Source organism: Ovis aries, chromosome 2 (genome assembly GCF_016772045.2).
Source record: "Ovis aries strain OAR_USU_Benz2616 breed Rambouillet chromosome 2, ARS-UI_Ramb_v3.0, whole genome shotgun sequence".
In the NCBI taxonomy this organism is placed as follows: domain Eukaryota; kingdom Metazoa; phylum Chordata; class Mammalia; order Artiodactyla; family Bovidae; genus Ovis; species Ovis aries.
The window spans coordinates 67,212,485-67,231,711 of NC_056055.1; the positions used below are offsets into that span (position 1 = coordinate 67,212,485).

The window sequence follows — 19,227 nt, forward strand, 5'->3', positions numbered from 1 at the left end:
AAGGGGAACTGTAAGGGCCTCTTTGAAAACAGGGCAGGAATTTAAAGAAAGCTTGACAAATCCAAGCCTTCTAGGCACCACTGGCAGCTCCGTTCCAGGAATTTTTCTCACTACTGAAATGTTCAGTCGTGTGCAACTTTCTCCTCTCCCCCCAGGTCCCCAAGGCCAAGCGGTTCACCCTGTCCTTCCCTGTGCAGGTCTCACTGTGTTTTTCTTTGCTGTTTTCCAGTCCCCATCTCCGGGCAGTTCCTCACCCCTGGGTGCAGAGTCTTTGAGCACACCCCTTCATCCTGGTGACCCCGCGGAAGCCTCCACAAATAAAGAGGTAGGATACCATTTTGTTTCAAAAGCCATCAGTCCATTACGTTTTATTCTAATTCTGGTTTTTGCTTTACCCAGCTTCCCATAGAGTTGCTGACCCAGAGTACCGTAGGGAGAACAACCCTCATCTCTCCAGCATGGAGTTCAGTGATTAAAGCTGTGCCATCCCGTTCAATAGCCACTAGCCACTTGTGTCCATTTTAATTCATAAATAAGATGAAAAAGTCACTTCCTCAGGCACACTAGCCACATTTCAGGTGCTCAGTAGCCACACGTGACTAATGGCTGTTGTACTGGAAGCAGAGTTTACAGAACATTTCCTTGATTGCAGAAAATTCTCTTGAACATGAAACATCAAAAACTGTTGAGCCGTGAGGTTATGAGCCTCAATGCCATGGCATTACAGTTGCTGTGTGGTTTGGGAAGTGGGCTGGTTTCTTAAATACTCATTTATTTCAGGCGCAAGTAAAATAGCTTTTTGACAACAGGGCAACTGCTTGTCCTGTTTATCTGGGGTGGTTCTTGTTCGTACTTGTCGTCCAAGCAGTACACCTGGTGAGCACCCCTTCTCACTCTAAAGCAGTGCTATCCAAGAGGGCTCCCTGTGTTGCTGGGAACGTCCTGCTTCTGGACTGTCCTCTTTGGTAGACACACATTAGCCTGTGTGCCTCGCTAGCCCTTGAGATGTGGCCAGCGGCGCTGAGAAACTGAATTTTTCATTTTATTGCATTTTAATTAAATAACTACATGTGGCTAGGGGCTGCTGGGAAGTACAACTGTGAAGGGTCTCTTTGAACCGCAAATCATATGGTCACCCTGCTGATGGAGGCCATGCTCTGCTCTGGCAGAGAATATTTGAGAGAGAAGATGCTGCTGGCTCCTACAAAGGTTTCTGAGGCTAGAAAAGGGCAGGTGTTTTTCCCTGAGGGGGAAACATTGCCTTCTCCAGCACCCATTGTCCTTTTACACCTGGCTAACTGCTCCTCCCACCTGTGTATGAACTAGCATCAGGTCAATACTGACCTGCACAATCATCTGATGTGTGGGCTCAGCTCGCTCTAAATATCGATAATGCCTAATCAGCACTGGGGATATGCATGAAAGAGAGAAACCACATAATGAATGATTGTCTCATTTTCCTTCCTTTTGCTGATAAAAGAAGTTAAATTCAGTGGAGAAAGTGATCTCCATTTTAACCTGAGTGGCAGATCACTTCTAAAAAGGAGTCTTAGTTAAAATTTACCCTTGACGTATCATTGAATACACATGCATTTGCCATTAAATATTCATGCAGGGCATAAGTATTTTTTATTAATCTATTCATATTAAAGCAAACAAACACAGGGAGACAGTCTCAGAAATGACAGCAACATTAGAATTTAGATTTGAAATATGCTTTGTCCTCCTCTGGTCTTGATCAGGCCTCGGGAACAGGAGTAACAGGGTGGTTTCTTCTGTCCCTGCACGCCGTATATTTTATTCATAGCACACGAATAGGTGGGCAGAATGGCAAGAAGAAAAGCCATAGTGATGGTAACAGTGGTGAGAGTTACCATTTCTTGAGCATTTATAGCATTCAGGCACCAGGCCAAGCAAATCGCATAGTATCTCATTTAAGCATTAAATGACTTCTATGAGGTAGGAGTTATTGTCTTCATTTATTAATGGAGGAAGCTGAGAGGTTAAGTAACTGACCTTACGTCCCAGATGTCACAAGTGGTAGGGCCAGGTTTAAAATCCAGAGTTCTGGAGAGCCCAGGCTCTTAACATCACAGTCGGTTGTCCCTGGGGTAAAGAGTACTTGCAGGACATACACTGTATGAACAGGTAGCTTGTGTGTTATTATTTCATTGTTCAGGACTCCAGGCTCTACACACGATTTGTGTGACCTCTTGAACATCCCAAAGATTTGGCCTTTATCTTCTTGAATGTGTCTCTGTTAATTCTTGAATGTGAAGGATCAACTAATGTTCATTTCTGTCCACATGTGAGAAAACAAAGGGCCCATCAGACATCTGAATATTCAGCATTTGATTATTCATCAGATATAATAAGCAAGGCAAATTTGTTAGTTTCCCAGTTCCTACAGGACCTGGCACATGTTTCTGCATATCTTTAGAAATAATGATGAAAATCCTCTTTGTGTGCAATAATTATAGATTCTTTCATTTCACAAAACTCTTAAAAAAAAAGTTTACTGCCCTCGAGACTAAAGAAAGCCAGTCATGAGCCCATGAATAGAGAATACACGAATGAACCACATGCCCTTCGTTGTGACTCTAAAGAAAATGGTAGCTTTTAGAGCTGCAGACTAAAGTGATTCTTTTGTAGCTTCTGCTCAAATCTGGGCACTGTCCTTGAGATTCGCATTCAGAAAAATATCCAAATAGTCCAAGAAAATATAAATTGGCTTCTTAGTTGTACCTGGAATTTAAACCATTTTGATTAGATGAAATAAAGCCCTTATTGCCCCTAAATGCTGAGGGCAAGGAGAGGGAAATGGTTGGGGAATACTAATCTAAAAGTCTTAGGCACTTGTGAAGAAGCTAGCTTTCATCTGCATACCGTGAAATTATAGATTTTTTTTCTTTAAAGAAACAGAGTTTTAAGCCAGCAGGCACTCAACTGGGCCTGTCTTCTCACTTGAGTAAATAGAAAGTAAAATTAACGTAAAGCATTTTTGAAATCGGAGTTCCCTTTTTCTCCTATCCACATAATCTTGACGTTCAGTAGGTGTACATTTTGCCTTAAATGCTTTAGCAGCCAGGAACTTTTCATTCCTGGTGAACTTGTGTCCTTAGTGTCCCTAAAGGTAATTCTTTTCTGAAACCAGAAACCCTCCTTGGGTATGAGGAGCTTTTTCATCCCAGTGAGCACATCTCCAGCATGTTTACTGAGATTACCCTGAATTGTGTACTGTGTGATTAGTGTTGAATTCTTGTCCTTGTCTTGGGTTGAGTTTAAAGTCTTAAAATTATTTATTTTACTCCTTCCAGTTTTTCACATAACAGTTAACATTACTGTTTTTCTTTTTTGAATGTTATGCAAATTTAATTTATCACCCCTTTACCATTCCCATCTTCCAAATGAAGAGCACTGTATAAACTATATCAAGTGCTGCGATGTGAAGTTGTTCCCCGTGATATCCCAGCCATCACCCAGGGCCCTTCCCTCTATCAGTCCACTAGGCAGCCCAGAGTGTTCCATCAATTCAAGTCACCCTGCTGAGCAGCTGTGTTGTATTAGGTAGTCTTGTTCTGAAGTCATCACCTAACACCTGGTAGATTCTTAGCAGTGACAGTCCCTAGGCGCTCTGAAGATAACCCTTGGCCATGCAGACTCTGATTTTGCCCATTTTAGGGACGCTTCTACACTAGCTCTCGACCCTCCTACAACGCTCACCTCATCCTGCCCCAGACTGTCAGCTGCAAATTCTGTTATGGTTGAAGTAGAAATGAATTACTGACGCTTATTCCACTGAGAGTTATCTCTGGGACATTTGCTTGTGAAAGGAACCAAGGGTTAAGTGTTGGTCCTCTGAGAGCTGGCATTTAAACTGTCATCCAGTCAGGTTCTGTAAACTTTCTAACTGATTATATCCACTTCAAGGATGCTGTTGGGAGACTAACCTTTGCTATGGGGTTTTACTTAATATAAAAAATTCCATTACATAAATCATTATTGTGACAGATTTTTTAACTGCTTCTTAAACGTCTTTGTTTATTGGACTCTTATTTTAAGAATAATATATAATACATGGTAACACATAATAATGACTTATGTAATGGAATTTTTAAACTAAAATACACCAGTAAGAGATGAAAGGAAGAGATAAAAGAAAAACCCTAGCAACCATTTTTAGCACAGTGAGAGATCAGACCTAAAGTACAAATAAAATTTGCCCTGCAAAGACCTAAAGTGGAATAAAATTCTCAAAGGGAATTCTTAATTTTAACATATAATCATATTATTGGTGCCTTTACTAATCAACAGTTTCTCACACACCTAGATTCTTACAAATATAAATTGAGCCTTTAATTGTTACTGCTGATTTTGAATTTTGGTCCATTTATTTTTTAAGATAAACATTTCTCTGGTTGTGGGATGTAGGGTTTTTAGATTATCTAAAATATGAATGGATGGTTCTGGGCTGCAGGTAGCTTTTAATAATAAATGCATATATTTATTCACACTTCATTGTCCGTAGCCAAAAATAGTTGACATCTGGTTAATATCTGCCATTGGTGATATATTTATTTTTCATTTTGCATGGATGGTTGTGTTAATGCATTTTTAATGATGCTTTGCCCTTTTTGAAACTTTTTGTCTTAATTACAGTCAAGAAAAAGCTTGGCTTCATTCCCAACCTACGTTGAAGGTAAGAGCTGAAAAGGAAATACTGAACATTGAGTCATTCATGAATCTTTTAGCATTTTGAGTATTGGAAGAACTGGGCTGTAAGATACTAGTGGGAAAGGCCACAGAGTCACTTATTCAGTCTTCAGTCTTAGAATCTTAGACTAAAACAGCAATAGCCATGAATCTCTCAAAAGACCCTCCTCCTTGCCCTTGCTGATTCTGTCCAGAAGACAGGCTGGGGCTGTCTGGGGGGTTTTGCCTAGCCTAGAACTGGCCATATTGGATTCAAAACCCATGTCTCCTTATTTCCAATCCAGTATACCTCTTGCATTTATCAGGAACCATTCAATTAGAAACAGTGTTTAACTAACGGGGAAGTTTAAAAAAATAAAAAATTCCCAGTAATTCCTGTCTCTTGCTTGGGTGAGCTAATAATAGTAACACTTATCAACCTCTCTTAACTCTCCCAGGTACTGATAACTAATTGAATCCTCAGATTGATCTTGTGAAGTGGCTTTTATCATTATCCCCATGTAATGCATGAGAACTAAGGCATGGAGTGAGGGTGAGCAGCCTTCCCTAGATCCTTCAGTGAGAGTCTCAGAGACAGGCTGGAAACCGGCAGTCTTAACTTCACCATTCTCCATGGGATCGATAATCTATGCAGGAGAGCCACACGTGGTCGCGCAGGTTATTCACTGGCCAAGTGTACTCCATCAACAGATCTGGTGGGGCCAAAACTCGGTGCAGACTAGGCGCCGCAACTTGAGGTCAGACCACACACATGGTACGGCTACTGATCCTCTACCAGGGAGGATGGCAGATGATTTGAGGGAGCAGGGGGATTATCATATTCTTGAAGGAGGGTTTTCTGGGGGCCATAGGATACCCAGACATTGTGTCTGACCTTTAGGTTCTATGTATGTTCCACTGCCCGAGAGTTACGTGAATCCATAAACCTTCCTCTGAACCCTTGGGCCTGAAGCCCAGGACAAGCTTGTTTCTTTCTTGAGTAACCTGGAAATTGTATGCATTGTTTTTGCAAAGATCCAGAACTCCACAAGAGCACTTGGGGGAGTTTTGAGGAATTTAGAAACTATTCTTCTTCAAGATTTCCAAGCTCAGCATCAACATGAATGTGAAGATATAATGTGTGTGCTTGTTCACCCAGAGAGCAACACAGAGGCATCGCTGAAAAGGAAAGTCTGCAATTCTTTGGCTTAGGAGAACTATAACTTTAATTTTTTTACCTTTAAAAAAGTTACACTAGCACTAAGCATAAAATGAAATTAGGATTATTTTTTGTGAGTATAATACAGTGACATTTGATTCTAGTCAATTTCCCCAGAAAATAATTGACATAAAATTGTATCTCAAATATGTATTTGTTTAGGTCCAATATTTCTCTCTCTCAGCTTCTTGACATTTATATAGTCGCTTAAATATCACCTGGATTACTCTTAAACATATCTGCATATTCATACTTACTGTGGTTGAAAAGGGACCCTTTTCAGTAAGGAGAGCTAAACCCACCAATGAATATATGATAGTGGAAGTCCCATAGAGAAGATGTTTCTTTTTTTTTTTTTTAACATTCATTATTTTCACAAAATAAATGGAAGTTTTTTAAAAGTTGCCATTCCGGATGAGGCCTTTTTTTCTCTTGTTTGTCAAAAATGATTATATTTATCTAACATTATAAATCCGTCACTGGGATTTATGATGATATTTTACTTTTTACAAGACATAGTATAGATCCAAACTTGTCCATGTATTATTTTACTTTGACAGTGCTTCCCTGCTATATAACTAAAGTTATACATTGTAAATAACCTGAATTCTGCTCATATCTGTAAAACCTTCAGGGCAGGAAGCATGTGTCTTTCAAGAAGCACAGAAATGACTGGTATGTGGTAGAGGCAGGTTTGGCTGTACCCCTCAGTGTTTGTCCAGAAACCTTTCTCAGAAAGATTGAGAATCAGAAAACTTAACAGGTTTCCTGATTTAATTTCTACGCAGATGCTTTGTGAAGACCTCTCCTAAAACAGTTAATTTCTTTTTTTCTACCAGCACCGTGGTTTTAGGAAAACAAATAGATTACGTTGTCTGTACCCTGATAAGCAGCTTATCACAGGAACCAGCTGTTTAAACTCAAGATGAGCTTGATGTGTAAGGATAAAAATAAAAAATCATTCCAGATTAGCTCTTCAAGAGGAAAAAGCAAATTGTTTCCATTTCGAGTTGTCTAATTTAAGACCCTGAGTTTTTAACAGTGGGTTAAAAAGTATATTTTAGTCTTTCCAAATATAGCATTCAAGCCAAAGAAAATACATATGTTTTCATTGCAGAATTAAAATGCCTTTCTTATCACATCTGTTGTAAAGTTATGTATTAGTCCCAACACATTTTAATTTCCAGTGGGGTTTATAGGTGATCATGGTTAGAATCAAACTTCCCAGGTGACTCAGTGGTAAAGACCCTGCCTGCCAATGCAGGAGACATGGGTTCTGTCCCTGGATCAGAAAGATCCCCTGGAGAAGGATATGGCAATCCACTCCTGTCTTTTTGCCTGGGAAATCCCAGTCAGAGGAGCCTGATGGACTACAGTCCATGGGGTCACAAAAGACTCAGACACAACTGAGCAACTAAACAACAGCACTGGTTAGAATCAGATGCTTCCATTTTAAATATTTAAAATTAAAGGCTGGTGAATGAGAACAGGATATTCCAAACTTCCTTGGAATTGGTATGTATGTGGATGCAGGCTGGGCACGTTATAGCGGGTAAGTCAACAAGGTTATTAGCACAAGACCACAACTCTGAGGTCATGTTACAAGTCTCTTGCAGACTTCAGGTTAGAGGCTCTTTGGGGAATCCAGACATTCTGCAGCAAATACTCATTTTTCTGATTTATGATATTTATTTTCCCCATTATGGGTAAAATGGAGGGGGTAGGTGATATGAATCAGTGGCAAGCAGAGGAACTACTGTATGATGAGGCTGTCTAACAAGATGGCCTTCTGCTCATCTAACCATTTGTCCAGCAAACATTTATTTGATACCCACTGTGTGACAGAAGCTGACTAGACACAGGAGAGCCAGAGGTGATGGTATGGTGCTCGTCCCAAAAAACAACATCATTTATCAATGGATTTTATATTTCATGTTTAAATAAATATTCACGTTGTTTCTCATAGTAAATGGTCTGGGTGAAGTTGACTCCTCTAAGGAAGAATTTTCCCTTCTGTTTGAAAATGAGGGCATAGTGAAGGGAGATCAGAGAGATGCCTTAGAGTCTCAGGTAGATGCACCTGCTCAGGGGTGTTCGAAGCTGACCACCTGTGTTGGAGGCATGTAGCAAAGGGGAGGGGGCGTGATGAGGGGCACACATGGCCTCACTCACCACCACGGTCTGTGTGTTACAGTTCCTGGACCTTGTGACCCTGAGGACTTGATTGATGGAATCATTTTTGCTGCTAATTACCTTGGCTCTACCCAGCTGCTCTCAGACAAAACTCCCTCCAAAAACGTGCGAATGATGCAGGCCCAGGAAGCAGTAAGCAGGATCAAGGTGAGGGGGTACTCTGTGCTTCGAGGGGGGGTGGTGGGCCAATGTAGTGGTCACCCCGCACCACATGTCCCAAGTTTAGTGGAGAGGACTGAGGTGACATGACAGGCAGGGCTTATACCTGTACCTGCCAAAGTTCTCAACAGAAAAAAGATTTGCAAAGTGTGTTGGAGTCTTGATGCATACATGCTACGTAATTTGATTGTTCTTAATGGCCAGCCTTGAGGAAGAAGTATATACGATGATAAGCTTTGGAAAGGTGGAAAGATGAGGAAGGACAGCATTTTAAATATTATCTTTCCAATATGTGAGCACAATATCACTGCATTTCTGCTGACAGAGATCAGTGCCTTGAAAATTCATGCTACAGTGTGGTTCAAACTAGGTGTCATTACTTTTGAATGTGTCGATCCTGTTCAAGCTAGATTGAACTGGCTTCAGTTCAGTCGTTCAGTCATGTCCGACTCTTTTTGACCCCATGAATTGCAGCACACCAGGCCTCCCTGTCCATCACCAACTCCCAGAGCTTGCTCAAACTCATGTCCATTGAGTCAGTGATGCCATCCAACCATCTCATCCCCTGACATCTCCTTCTCATCCTGCCTTCAGTCCTTCAAAGCATCAGGGTCTTTTCCAATGAGTCAGTTCTTCACATCAGGTGACCAAAGTATTGGAGCTTCAGCTTCAGTCCTTCTAATGAATATTTGGGACTGATTTCCTTTAGGATTGACTGGTTTGATCTCCTTGCCATCCAAGGGACTCTCAAGAGCCTTCTCCAACACCACAGTTCAAAAGCATCAGTTCTTCAGCACTCAGCTTTCTTTCTGGTCCAGCTCTCACATCTATACATGATTACTGGAAAAACCATAGCTTTGACTAGATGGACCTTTGTCAGCAAAGTGATGTCTCTGCTTTTTAGTATACTGTCTAGGTTGGTCATAGCTTTTCTTCCAAGGAGCAAGCATCTTTTAATTTCATGTCTGCAGTCACCACCTGCAGTGATTTTGGAGCTCAAGAAAATAAAGTCTTATCACCCTTTCCACTGTTTCCCCATCTGTTTGCTGTGAAGTGATGGGACCAGATGCCATGATCTTTGTTTTTTGAATGTTGAGTTTTAAGCCAACTTTTTTCAATCTCCTCTTTCACTTTCACCAAGAGGCTTTTTAGTTCTTTGCTTTCTGCCATAAGGGTGGTGTCATCTGCATACATGAGGTTATTGATATTTCTCCCAGCAATTTTGATTCCAGCTTGTGTTTCATCCAGCCAACCATTTTGCTTAATGTACTCTGCGTGTAAGTTAAATAAGCAGGGTGATGATATATAGCCTTGACGTACTCCTTCCCCGTTTTGAACCAGTCCATTGTTGCATGTCTGGTTCTAACTGTTCCTTCTTGACCTGCATACAGATTTCTCAAGAGGCAGGTCAGGTGGTCTGGTATTCCCATCTCTTTCAGAATTTTCCAGTTTGTTGTGATCTACAGTCAAAGGCTTTGATATAATCAGTAAAGTAGAAGTAGACGCTTTTCTGGAGCTCTCTTGCTTTTTCTATGATCCAACAGATGTTGGCAATTTGATCTCTAGTTCCTCTGCCTTTTCTAAATCCAGCTTAAACATCTGCAAGTTCTCAGTACATGTACTGTTAAAACCTGGCTTGGAGAATTTTGAGCATTACTTTGCTAGCGTGTGAGATGAGTGTAATTGTGCAGTAGTTCAAACATTCTTCAGCATTGCCTTTCTTTGGGATTGGGATGAAAATTGACCTTATCCAGTCCTGTGGCCACTGCTGAGTTTTCCAAATTTGTTGCCATATTGAGTCCTGCACTTTCACAGCATCATCTTTTAGGGCTTGAAATAGCTTAGCTTAGCTGGAATTCCATCACCTCCACTAGTTTTCTTCATAATGATGCTTCCTAAGGCCCAGTTTACTTTGCATTCCAGGATGTCTGGCTCTAGGTGAGTGATCACACCATCGTGATTATCTGGGTCATGAAGAACTTTTTTGTATAGCTCTTCTGTGTATTCTTGCCACCTCTTCTTAATATCTTCTGCTTCTGTTAGGTCCATATCGTTTCTGTGCTTTATTGTGCCCATCTTTGCACGAAATGTTCCCTTGATATCTCTAATTTTCTTGAAGAGATCTCTGGTCTTTCCCATTCTGTTGTTTTCCTCTATTTCTTTGCCCTGATCACTGAGGAAGGCTTTCTCACCTCTCCTTGCTCTTCTTTGGAGCTCTGCATTCAGATGGATATCTTTCCTTTTTTCCTTTGCCTTTCGCTTCTAGTCTTCACTCAGCCATTTGTAAGCTCTCCTCAGACAACCGTTTTGCCTTTTGCATTTCTTTTCCTTGGGGATGATTTTGATCCCTGCCTCCTGTACAGTGTTACAAACCTCTGTCCATAGTTTTTCAGGCACTTTATCAGATCTAATCCCTTGAATCTATTTGTCACTTCCACTGTATAATTGTAAGGGATTTGTTTTAGGTCATACATGAATGGTTTAGAGGTTTTCCCTACTTTCTTCAATTTAAGTCTGAATTTGGCCATAAGGAGTTCATGATCTGAGCCGCAGTCAACTGAACTGGCTTGCTTCACCTAAAAGTAAGCAGTTGATCAGATCTTCTCTGGCTAATCTGAACCAAGTCAGTGCAAGGCTAACTCGGTTCAAACCAGTCATAACCTGTTTGCATCTGTTTTGTCAAGATTTAAAAGGAGCAAGCTTGTTTGATCCCTGAAATCACTTTTGTCTAGTTTTAAGTCATTCACAGCTAGTTTGAACCAGCCAAACTAGCTTGAACTGGTTTGAACTGGTCTGACCCCATGGAAATGCAGCCTCTAGAATACCCACAACGACGCTAGTGCCCCTAGAACCATGGCTAAGCCGGTGGTGACAGGGACCCTGACGGTGCCATCGTGTCATTTGGGCGTGAGCCCCTGAGGCTGTTTTCAGCTAGAGGCGCAGGCATTTCATCACCACTGAAATCAGAGCTGGGGACGTCGAGCAAGTTGAAGTAGCTTAGGACTTGCCAGATTTGGTTCTGTCAAGTTTCCATTGGTCAGAGTCAACTCCCTCCTCAAGGGACTGTTCCCTTTATGTGTCTTCTCTCTCACACATCCCCAGGCTTCATCCTGAGCTTTGTATGGCAGTGTGGAACGAGAAGCAAGAGTCCTTAACTCTCTTCATCAAGGGAAGAATATTTGTTGAGCATTTATGTGTGCAAGGCTGTGCAGGGTCCTGGGAGGGAGGAAAAATAGTGATTTATAAGGTGAGATCCTTACCCTCAAGTTCAGCAGCGCAAATGAGAAGTGAATTAAGCCAGCAGATGTACAAGGGGGTGCCAGAGGAGGAGAAAGGGGTGTCAGGATCAAAAGGCCACAGGAGTGTGGGGCGCCCTTGTGAGGTGAGACACTGCCTGGAAGCCTGAGGGAGGAGAGAGCAGCAACCACGGAGGTCGTGGAGGTCACACAGAGCAGGGGTGGTACTTCACGTCCCTCTACCCCCGCTCCCACACCCCTCCTCCAGGGCTGGTGCTCGTCTCACGAACGTGCCCAGGCTCTGCTGCGCCCTGAATAGTAGACAAGGTCAGCGCTGGCCCTGCCCTTCATTACCCATCACTGCACAGGAAGCCCATGCTGCAACTTTTGATAGCACTATTGACAATTTATTGGCTTCCCTAGTGGCTTAGATGGTAAAGAATCTGCCTGCAACTGCAGGAGACCCAGGTTTGATCCCTGGGTCAGGAAGATTGCCTGGAGAAGTGAATGGCAACCCACTGCAGTATTCTTGCCTGGAGAGTTCCATGGACAGAGGAGCCTTGTGGGCTGCAGTCCATGGGATTGTAAAGAGTCAGATACGACTGAGGGACCAACACTACTACTACTATTTCTACTACTACTACTGACATTTTAGGATTTAGGATGTATGATCCAGAGAGTAATTCACAACTATATCAAGTCCCACCCCTACCTCCAGAGGTGCATCTTACCCTGTGACTCCCAACTAGACCACTTCCTGACTAAGTATCAGACCAACCCTCCTACCCTCTGGGTCCTTCAGACGCAATAATGCTGCTGGTAGAATCTCAGGTTTCTGTTGAGCTGTGTGTCAGAGCTTGCTTGATCTTTTACCCTCTCCCTGAACGTAAAGAGGTGACATTAACACCTGGAGATGTCCCCACAGTGTTTTCCATGTTAATTTAGGATCTCCCAGGTATAGAGTTCAAGAATGCACAAAACTCCCTGAGAATAAGCTGCTTTTCAGGCGTTATCCTGCCTTATCTCATACAGGAGAACTTTAAAGGCACAATCTTTAGGGACAGAGTTCTGGCTCCTCCTGTCCCCACAGTCACCAGATATGTTATGATTATAATTTTGTTACATCAGCATTTGTTAAGTAAACCCCCCAGGTGAGCAGAAGACTACAAGAGAAATTGAGATGGAGAAGTTTAAGACTCAGCAGTCCTGGAGGAAGCACCTGCACACCTAGAGAGGCCACGTGGGGAGGCAGGCAGGACCTGGGCACATGCCTTTACTGGGGTCCATGGGTGGAATGCTTTGAGGTTCCCAGATGAAGGCCAGACTGGTCAATGCAAACCAAAATGGGGTTTTTCTGAGCTCAGTGGAGGTATTACCTAAGGGGCGCCTTGGGGAAGGCCCTGGGCAGCCGGGGGAGACAGGGCTGATGAGTGGGGGTGGGGTCCCTGTAGGAGCTGACATGTGTGTGTGACTCTGCGGGCTGCTTTCCACAGCATTTGTGTGCATGAAGGGAATAATACCAGTTTAAGGTTCAGGCAGGCTGCTTGGCCAAACAGAATGGATGCTGAGGCAGTAATACCATGGAGTAACTTAGCTGAATTCTTGACCCAGCGCTTAGTTTCCTGGGTTAATAATGGTACTGTTAGCTCTCCCTGGGTCAGTGGGAGTACAGAGACCCTGGATGGTTCTCTGATAGACAGGGACCACCACTAAAGGGGGTGTTTGGAAAAGAGGCAGTGCTTTTGGTGGTTGCAGTGTCCTCTGGGACATTTTTATTGGCATGAGAATCTAGAACCAGAGATCTTTGCCTCCCTGTTAGGTCCAAGACAGAGCCACACGACAAAGATTTATCTCCTAGATTGCCAGAGCACCTGTCCCTGTCGAGGCACACTATCAGGGTCCATTCAGGTGAATCCTCCAGAACAAAGCAATAGTCCACTCCCGAAAGAGTACTGAGGAGCCCTGAGACCAAGTATTGCATGTTGCTTTGAGATGAGTTTTTCCTGATTTCAGTTTATTGACTTCCTGATGGGTCGTCCTTGACTCCCACAGCTAGAGTAGTCTGTGTTTCTGCTGCCCTGAGACACGTGTGTGTGTTCTGTGACTTTAAGGGGACAGCAGGCACAGCCACATCACCCAAATGTAGGGCAGGTCTTGGGAGAGACCCCAGACTCCAGCATCCTCATGCCAGACCCCTCCAAGTGCCAAGTGCTCTGCACGTTACACATTCTGATTTCCCCAGTGGTTTCTGAGAGTGTTCTTTTCCATTTTGAAAGTCCAGCTCCCTGATGAGAAACCGGAAAGTTTACTTTTGAATCTTCAAAAAGGATTAGTATCCAGAAGTTCCACAAATCATTTGAACAAAAAATTAGAAGGCTTTGTCATTCAGAACAGGCAAGACAGACTCTCTGATTATAAATCCATTTTAGACCTGCCTAGAGCAGAGTAAGCAGCCGGAAAAATGTATATTTATTTTTACAGCAAATTGCTCTAGTGTGAGGAATTCATTATAGAGTGGTGAGATTAAACAGTCGCATTTCATGTATAAGTATCATTTCACAATGTGCTTCTTGCATCTGAAAGGAATGTTGCCTATCATTAAATATTTTCTGCCTCGTGTTCCTTTTACATCCATTTAAATGCCTGTCAGATTGTTTGCCTTTACAACCAGCCTGCCACTTTTTCAAATTATAAGTGGAGAAGGCCGCGTTCAGAACCTGTGGTTTATTTCCTCGCCCCCAAGAAAGTTACTGTGGGGATGGTTCACAGAGACTTCACCACGTGCACGGGGAACCAGGGGCTGAGAGCAGGTCTCCAGATGAACTCGGGTGGTCCAGGGAAGCCTGCACTGGGGTGCCCACATGCACTCCCTTCTCTGAGGAAGGTGCTGCATGCTTCTTCCTAAAGAGGCTGGCCTTTCAGGAATGAGTTACTCTGGGCCACCTCTAGAGAGATGCAGCGCAAGCAGAATGAGGCTGCCGATTTTCTAGCCACGTCCATCCAGGAAGGAAGGGGGGAGGGATGCTCTGTGGATTTATTTGGAAATCCATTTAGTGATATCCTCACCACAAACGAGTAATTCCTGGCTTGACCCTCTCCTTCCTCTGCCTGCATTGTTTATTTGACACGATGGATGCCAGGGAGGCCTTCCTCTCAGGAGCCCCGCTGTGGCCCTGTGTGTGAGGTGCTTTTGCTCTGAGCCAGCTCTGCCCCTGATGTTTGGGTTTCCATTTCAAAGCAGGCTTTAATTCCTGGTCTGTCTGTCAATTCTGTGGTGTCTGTCACTCACATAGCACCAACTGTGGGCTGACATTTAATAGTGATACTGGCTTTACACTTGGAGTCTGAAGAATTGCAGTTTTCTTAAGTTACAAATAATGTGCAGGTTTATTTGCCAAAATGGGGGGAAGATTTGGAGTTGTGGTTTTTCTATATATGAATCTGGCTCAAAAAGCAAACTGTCCCTATGCAGGATCCCTGTGACAAGGCCTCTTAGCAGATAAAAATCAACCACGTCCTTGACCCTGAGAAACCTGCAGTCTCGTGAGGGAGCCAGGGAGAGTGTTTAGGTAACCGAAATACAAGGCAGGCTGAGGAATCTGTAACTAAGACATTTCCATCTACCAAAATGTAAGATACAAGGGACATCTGAATGCAGCAGCAGAGCTAGAGGGTATCTGCCATTTTTTTGCAGTTTTTTTTTTTTTTTCATCTTTGCACCCTCCCTAATCTATTCTTTCTGCCTTAGTTCATCTTTTTTTGAGAAGTAAGAATAACCTTCCAGAAAGCTTCCCATATGATTTAGAAATGCATTAGAGCAATGGTCCTCAAAGTGGGACCAGCAACAGCAGCACCAGCTGGGAATTTGTTAGAAGTGCAGACTCTCAGGCCCCAACCCAGTCAGAAACTCAGGGAGGAACCTGTTTTCATACGCCCTCCAGGAGGTGGTAATGTATGCTGCAGGTCGGGAGCCGGCCCCTGAGAGAAGTGTGGACCATCCGTCCAGTGTGAAGGAGCCTCTGTTCTCCAGCTGTGCTCTCACATTCTGGTCAAGTGCAGCGCTTCTCACTGATGGGGTCCCATTGGCAGATAAGCACAAGAAACGCCGCCAAATAGATATTTTTGGAATCTGTCACATGTATTTTCCTAGTTAAGGCTCTGAGAAGTCCTGTACTAAGGAGATTTAATTCAGTTTGTTTAACCAGAAGCTTCCACAATTACTTGAAAGCAGAATACATTATCCCTGTGGTGATACCTGATCGTCTTGTTGCTGGGATTCTTTTAAATATGTTTTAGGAAAAACTTCTAGAGGGAGCTTGGCCCTACGCTCAGTCAGTATCTAAAGCAGGCAGAGACATCCCCTGTACAGCCAGCTCACTCGCCGCTTCCTCTCACTGCGTCTCCATGCTCCGTTTCACCCTCATTCCCACTTCATTCTCTGCTCCTCTGCTGAAGATGGGGCGAGGTGCTGAAACTGTCCGAGCTGTAGAAACTGCTTCGTGTGCTCGCAGTGTGGTGTGTTTGTCGCCATTTTGGTATTGTTTTGGTCCACACATTTTTGTAAGGCGTGTTCATTATCAAATATTCTTACATCTGTCTTTACTAGCCTGCCCCAAAAGATCAGATTTTTTTTTCCATTCTTTTATGGAGAGATTTTATTTAGGTGTTTCAAAATTATGATTGAATTGTAAAATGAGAATTTCTGTTAGTGTAACCTTGTCTAAGCCAGCTGATTTCCCATCTGACCCAAAGAAGTCTATGGTTGATAAAGATGTTGACATGGATAGCAGCCCCTTTACGTACATTATCTCATTTACTCCTCCAAATGGAGAGGGTGGGGAATCCTGTGAGGTAGGTATCATTAACCCCATTTTACAGACGGACTGAGAAGTTTATAGATGAGAAACGTGTCCAGCTGGCACCGTAGCAATTTGGAATATAGAATTAGGTTTCCAGTTTAATTATCTGTTCTGCCGCTTAATAGCTGTGTGACCGTGGGCAAGTTAATGAGCCTCTCTGTGCCTCAGTTTTCTCTTCTGGAAGATGAGGATGATGCACTGCCTGCCTCACAGGGTTCTTGTAAGCTTCTATATCGATACATGTGAAGTGCTTAGAAGGATATGGGCATGTGCTAAGTGCTCAGCCAGGGTTAGCTGGGGAAAGAAAAGCTAGAATAGTCAGAGGATCCCGGGCAGGACCAGCCTTAGAGGGTCTTAGCAACAGCAGGTACTCGGTACACGCTGTGGATGGAGTGGTTGGATGGACTGTGCCGCACGTGTCCTTTGGTGACCGCCAGCCTGCTGGTGGTGAGCCCCACGCCTCATGAAAGCCAGGGTTTTAAGTGGATGCTGTCAGCCCCTGCTTCCAGATGCATGTGGGCCTTAAGGCTCTAAGACCTTTCTCTGCTGCTCCAGCTGCTCATTCTGGCCCTGACCCCCATCATGATTTCCAAACTTATGCCTAAATTTTTAATTCTAATTTGTTTCAGGGCACTTGGACATCATAAGTGATTTAAAGGTGGTGTTACTCTAAGTGTACAAAATATTTTTGACTTCATAAAAAAATTCTCAAAACGCCTTTCATGGAACTCGGCTTGCCTTTTGGATCCTCTTCCTCATCACCCATCCCCGTAAAAACAGAAAGTGGGCGTTTCATTGGTGGCAGGCTTGCTTTCCTTTGAGAGGGGCCCTTCAGATTAGATTTCTCATCCAGCAGGCGAAGAATTTTGACCAAAGGCCATTAAGTTTTGGTATCAAAAATAATGGAAATTCACATCTTACTGCTGTATCATTTCAGGAGAGGTAAGAAGACAGAGGTTAGGCTCTTATAGCAGTTGTTCATCTTGAGGATTATAACTGGTACAGATCAGGAATCTGTGTGGCACAGCAGCAGCCTAGGGCCGCTCCTTGGATGCACAGATATTTCCACTGTCATTGTAGCAGTTAGAATAACACTTGCAGTTGCTGCCTCCAGACTTTCCCATAGTAGACTGTTTCATCACGAAGTCTTGACCATCAGTATGAGTTGTGGGGCTGGGGCTGCCCTGGTCTCCTGGGTGTACTAGATCAGCTGTTCAGTGTTTGGGTGGCTGACTCATCCAGTTTCTCCACCATGAGGTAGCACAGACAACACAATTAGTTGCTTATGAGTAGTGGCGTGTGGCTGAGAGCAAGAGCTTTGGCGCCAGGTGAGTACCAAGGGTGTGAGGGAGCTGCTCTTCCCACACCCCACCCCCATCACCACAGCAGTGCCCGTGGTTTGGCCACTGACTCACCGTCGTTCAGGTAATGTCTGCATGTATATAGCAGGCCTTACCAAAGCCAAGAGATTGCATCCCGACCCAGGCAAATTATAATCATCTAACATCATAAGCTTTTTAAGAGCAAACACAAATAGAGCGCCTGTAACACACCAGGCACTGTTTTGAGAGCATTGTGTATACAGTTGACCCTTGAGCAACACAGGTCCACTTACACCTGGATGTTTTCCAGGAGTAAATGGTACAGTATTATGTGGTCCAAGACCAGTTGCCTCGGTGATTGGTAGACTCTAAGGACGCAGAACGGTGGGTGCAGAGGAGCTGAACTGTGTATACAGAGGGCCACCTGTAAGTGATACCCGGATGACCCCGTGGTTGTTGGCACCCCTAACCCCACATTGTTCAAGAGTCAGCTGTACTCATTTTATCCTCACAACAGCCCTATGAAGTAAATTCTGGTTTTACCTTCATTTTACATTTGAGGAAACTGAAGCACAGAGATGTTAAGTGTCTCGTCCCAAGTCACAAGACTAGTACGTAGCAGAGCCAGAATTCAGTTTTGGACAGTCTGGCCTCAGAGTTTCTACTCTTACAGAACTCTGCTATCTTGAATAAATCTTATATCCATTTCTAGTTAGAAATAGGCTTTATTGAAGCCCTGGTGACTCAAATAGTAAATAATCTGCCTGCAGTGCAGGAGATGAGAGTTTGATCCCTGGGTCAGGAAGGTCTCTGGAGAAGGGAATGACTACCCACTCCAGTATTCCTGCCTGGAGAATTCCATGGACAGAGGACCCTGGCGGGCTATAGTCCATGGGGTTGCAAAGAATTGGACACAACTGAGCGACTAACACACACAAGTTTTATTACTATTATACAAATTTAAGGCAAGAAGTATTACTGGAGTTAATAAAGAGGAAGAACAGTTGATTCAGAAGTCTATAACAAAAAGATAACTAGGAAATCTTCAAATGTGTTTAAATTAAGAACATAAATAAGGTTTCAAAGAGGAAATCACAGTGGAAATGTAAAGTGTTTTAAATTGCAACATGTCAAAATTTGTGGGATATAGCTAAAGTGGAGATTAGAGGGAGATTCATAGCTTTAAATATTATCAGGAAAGAAAAAAGTTTGAAAATCCACGATGTAAGTTTTCATCTCAAGCTAGAAAAAAATTGGCAAATTAAACCCAAAGAAAGTAGAAACAAAGATATAGGCTGAAATCCATGAAACAGAATATAGGCATACAATAAAGGAAATCAGCAGAACCAAAAGTTGGTTCTTTGAAAGCATCAATTGCAGTTAAGTATAAGGCACCTCAGTACATGTCCTTCCTCCTACTGCCCCCGCCAACTACCAAATTCTGATTTAGGAAATCAGTAGTCGAGTGGGATTTTTTTTTAAAGCCAGTCCACCTCCCACAGAAATGCGTTATACCACTGCCGACATTAGATTGTCAATTCCCTTTT

The 19,227-nt window shown here is 43.2% G+C and overlaps 1 protein-coding gene across 3 annotated transcripts in view; it reads left to right on the forward strand.

The window, feature by feature from the left end:
- Window positions 1–19,227, forward strand: part of APBA1 (amyloid beta precursor protein binding family A member 1) — a 233,941-nt gene that overhangs the window by 188,121 nt on the left and 26,593 nt on the right. For all 3 annotated transcript variants that reach the window (XM_015093185.4, XM_042243368.2, XM_042243367.2), the window contains exons 3-5: window positions 230–325; window positions 4,660–4,699; window positions 8,106–8,251. In XM_015093185.4, the coding sequence (XP_014948671.2) occupies window positions 230–325; window positions 4,660–4,699; window positions 8,106–8,251 (282 nt within the window). The remainder of the gene's footprint in view (window positions 1–229; window positions 326–4,659; window positions 4,700–8,105; window positions 8,252–19,227) is intronic.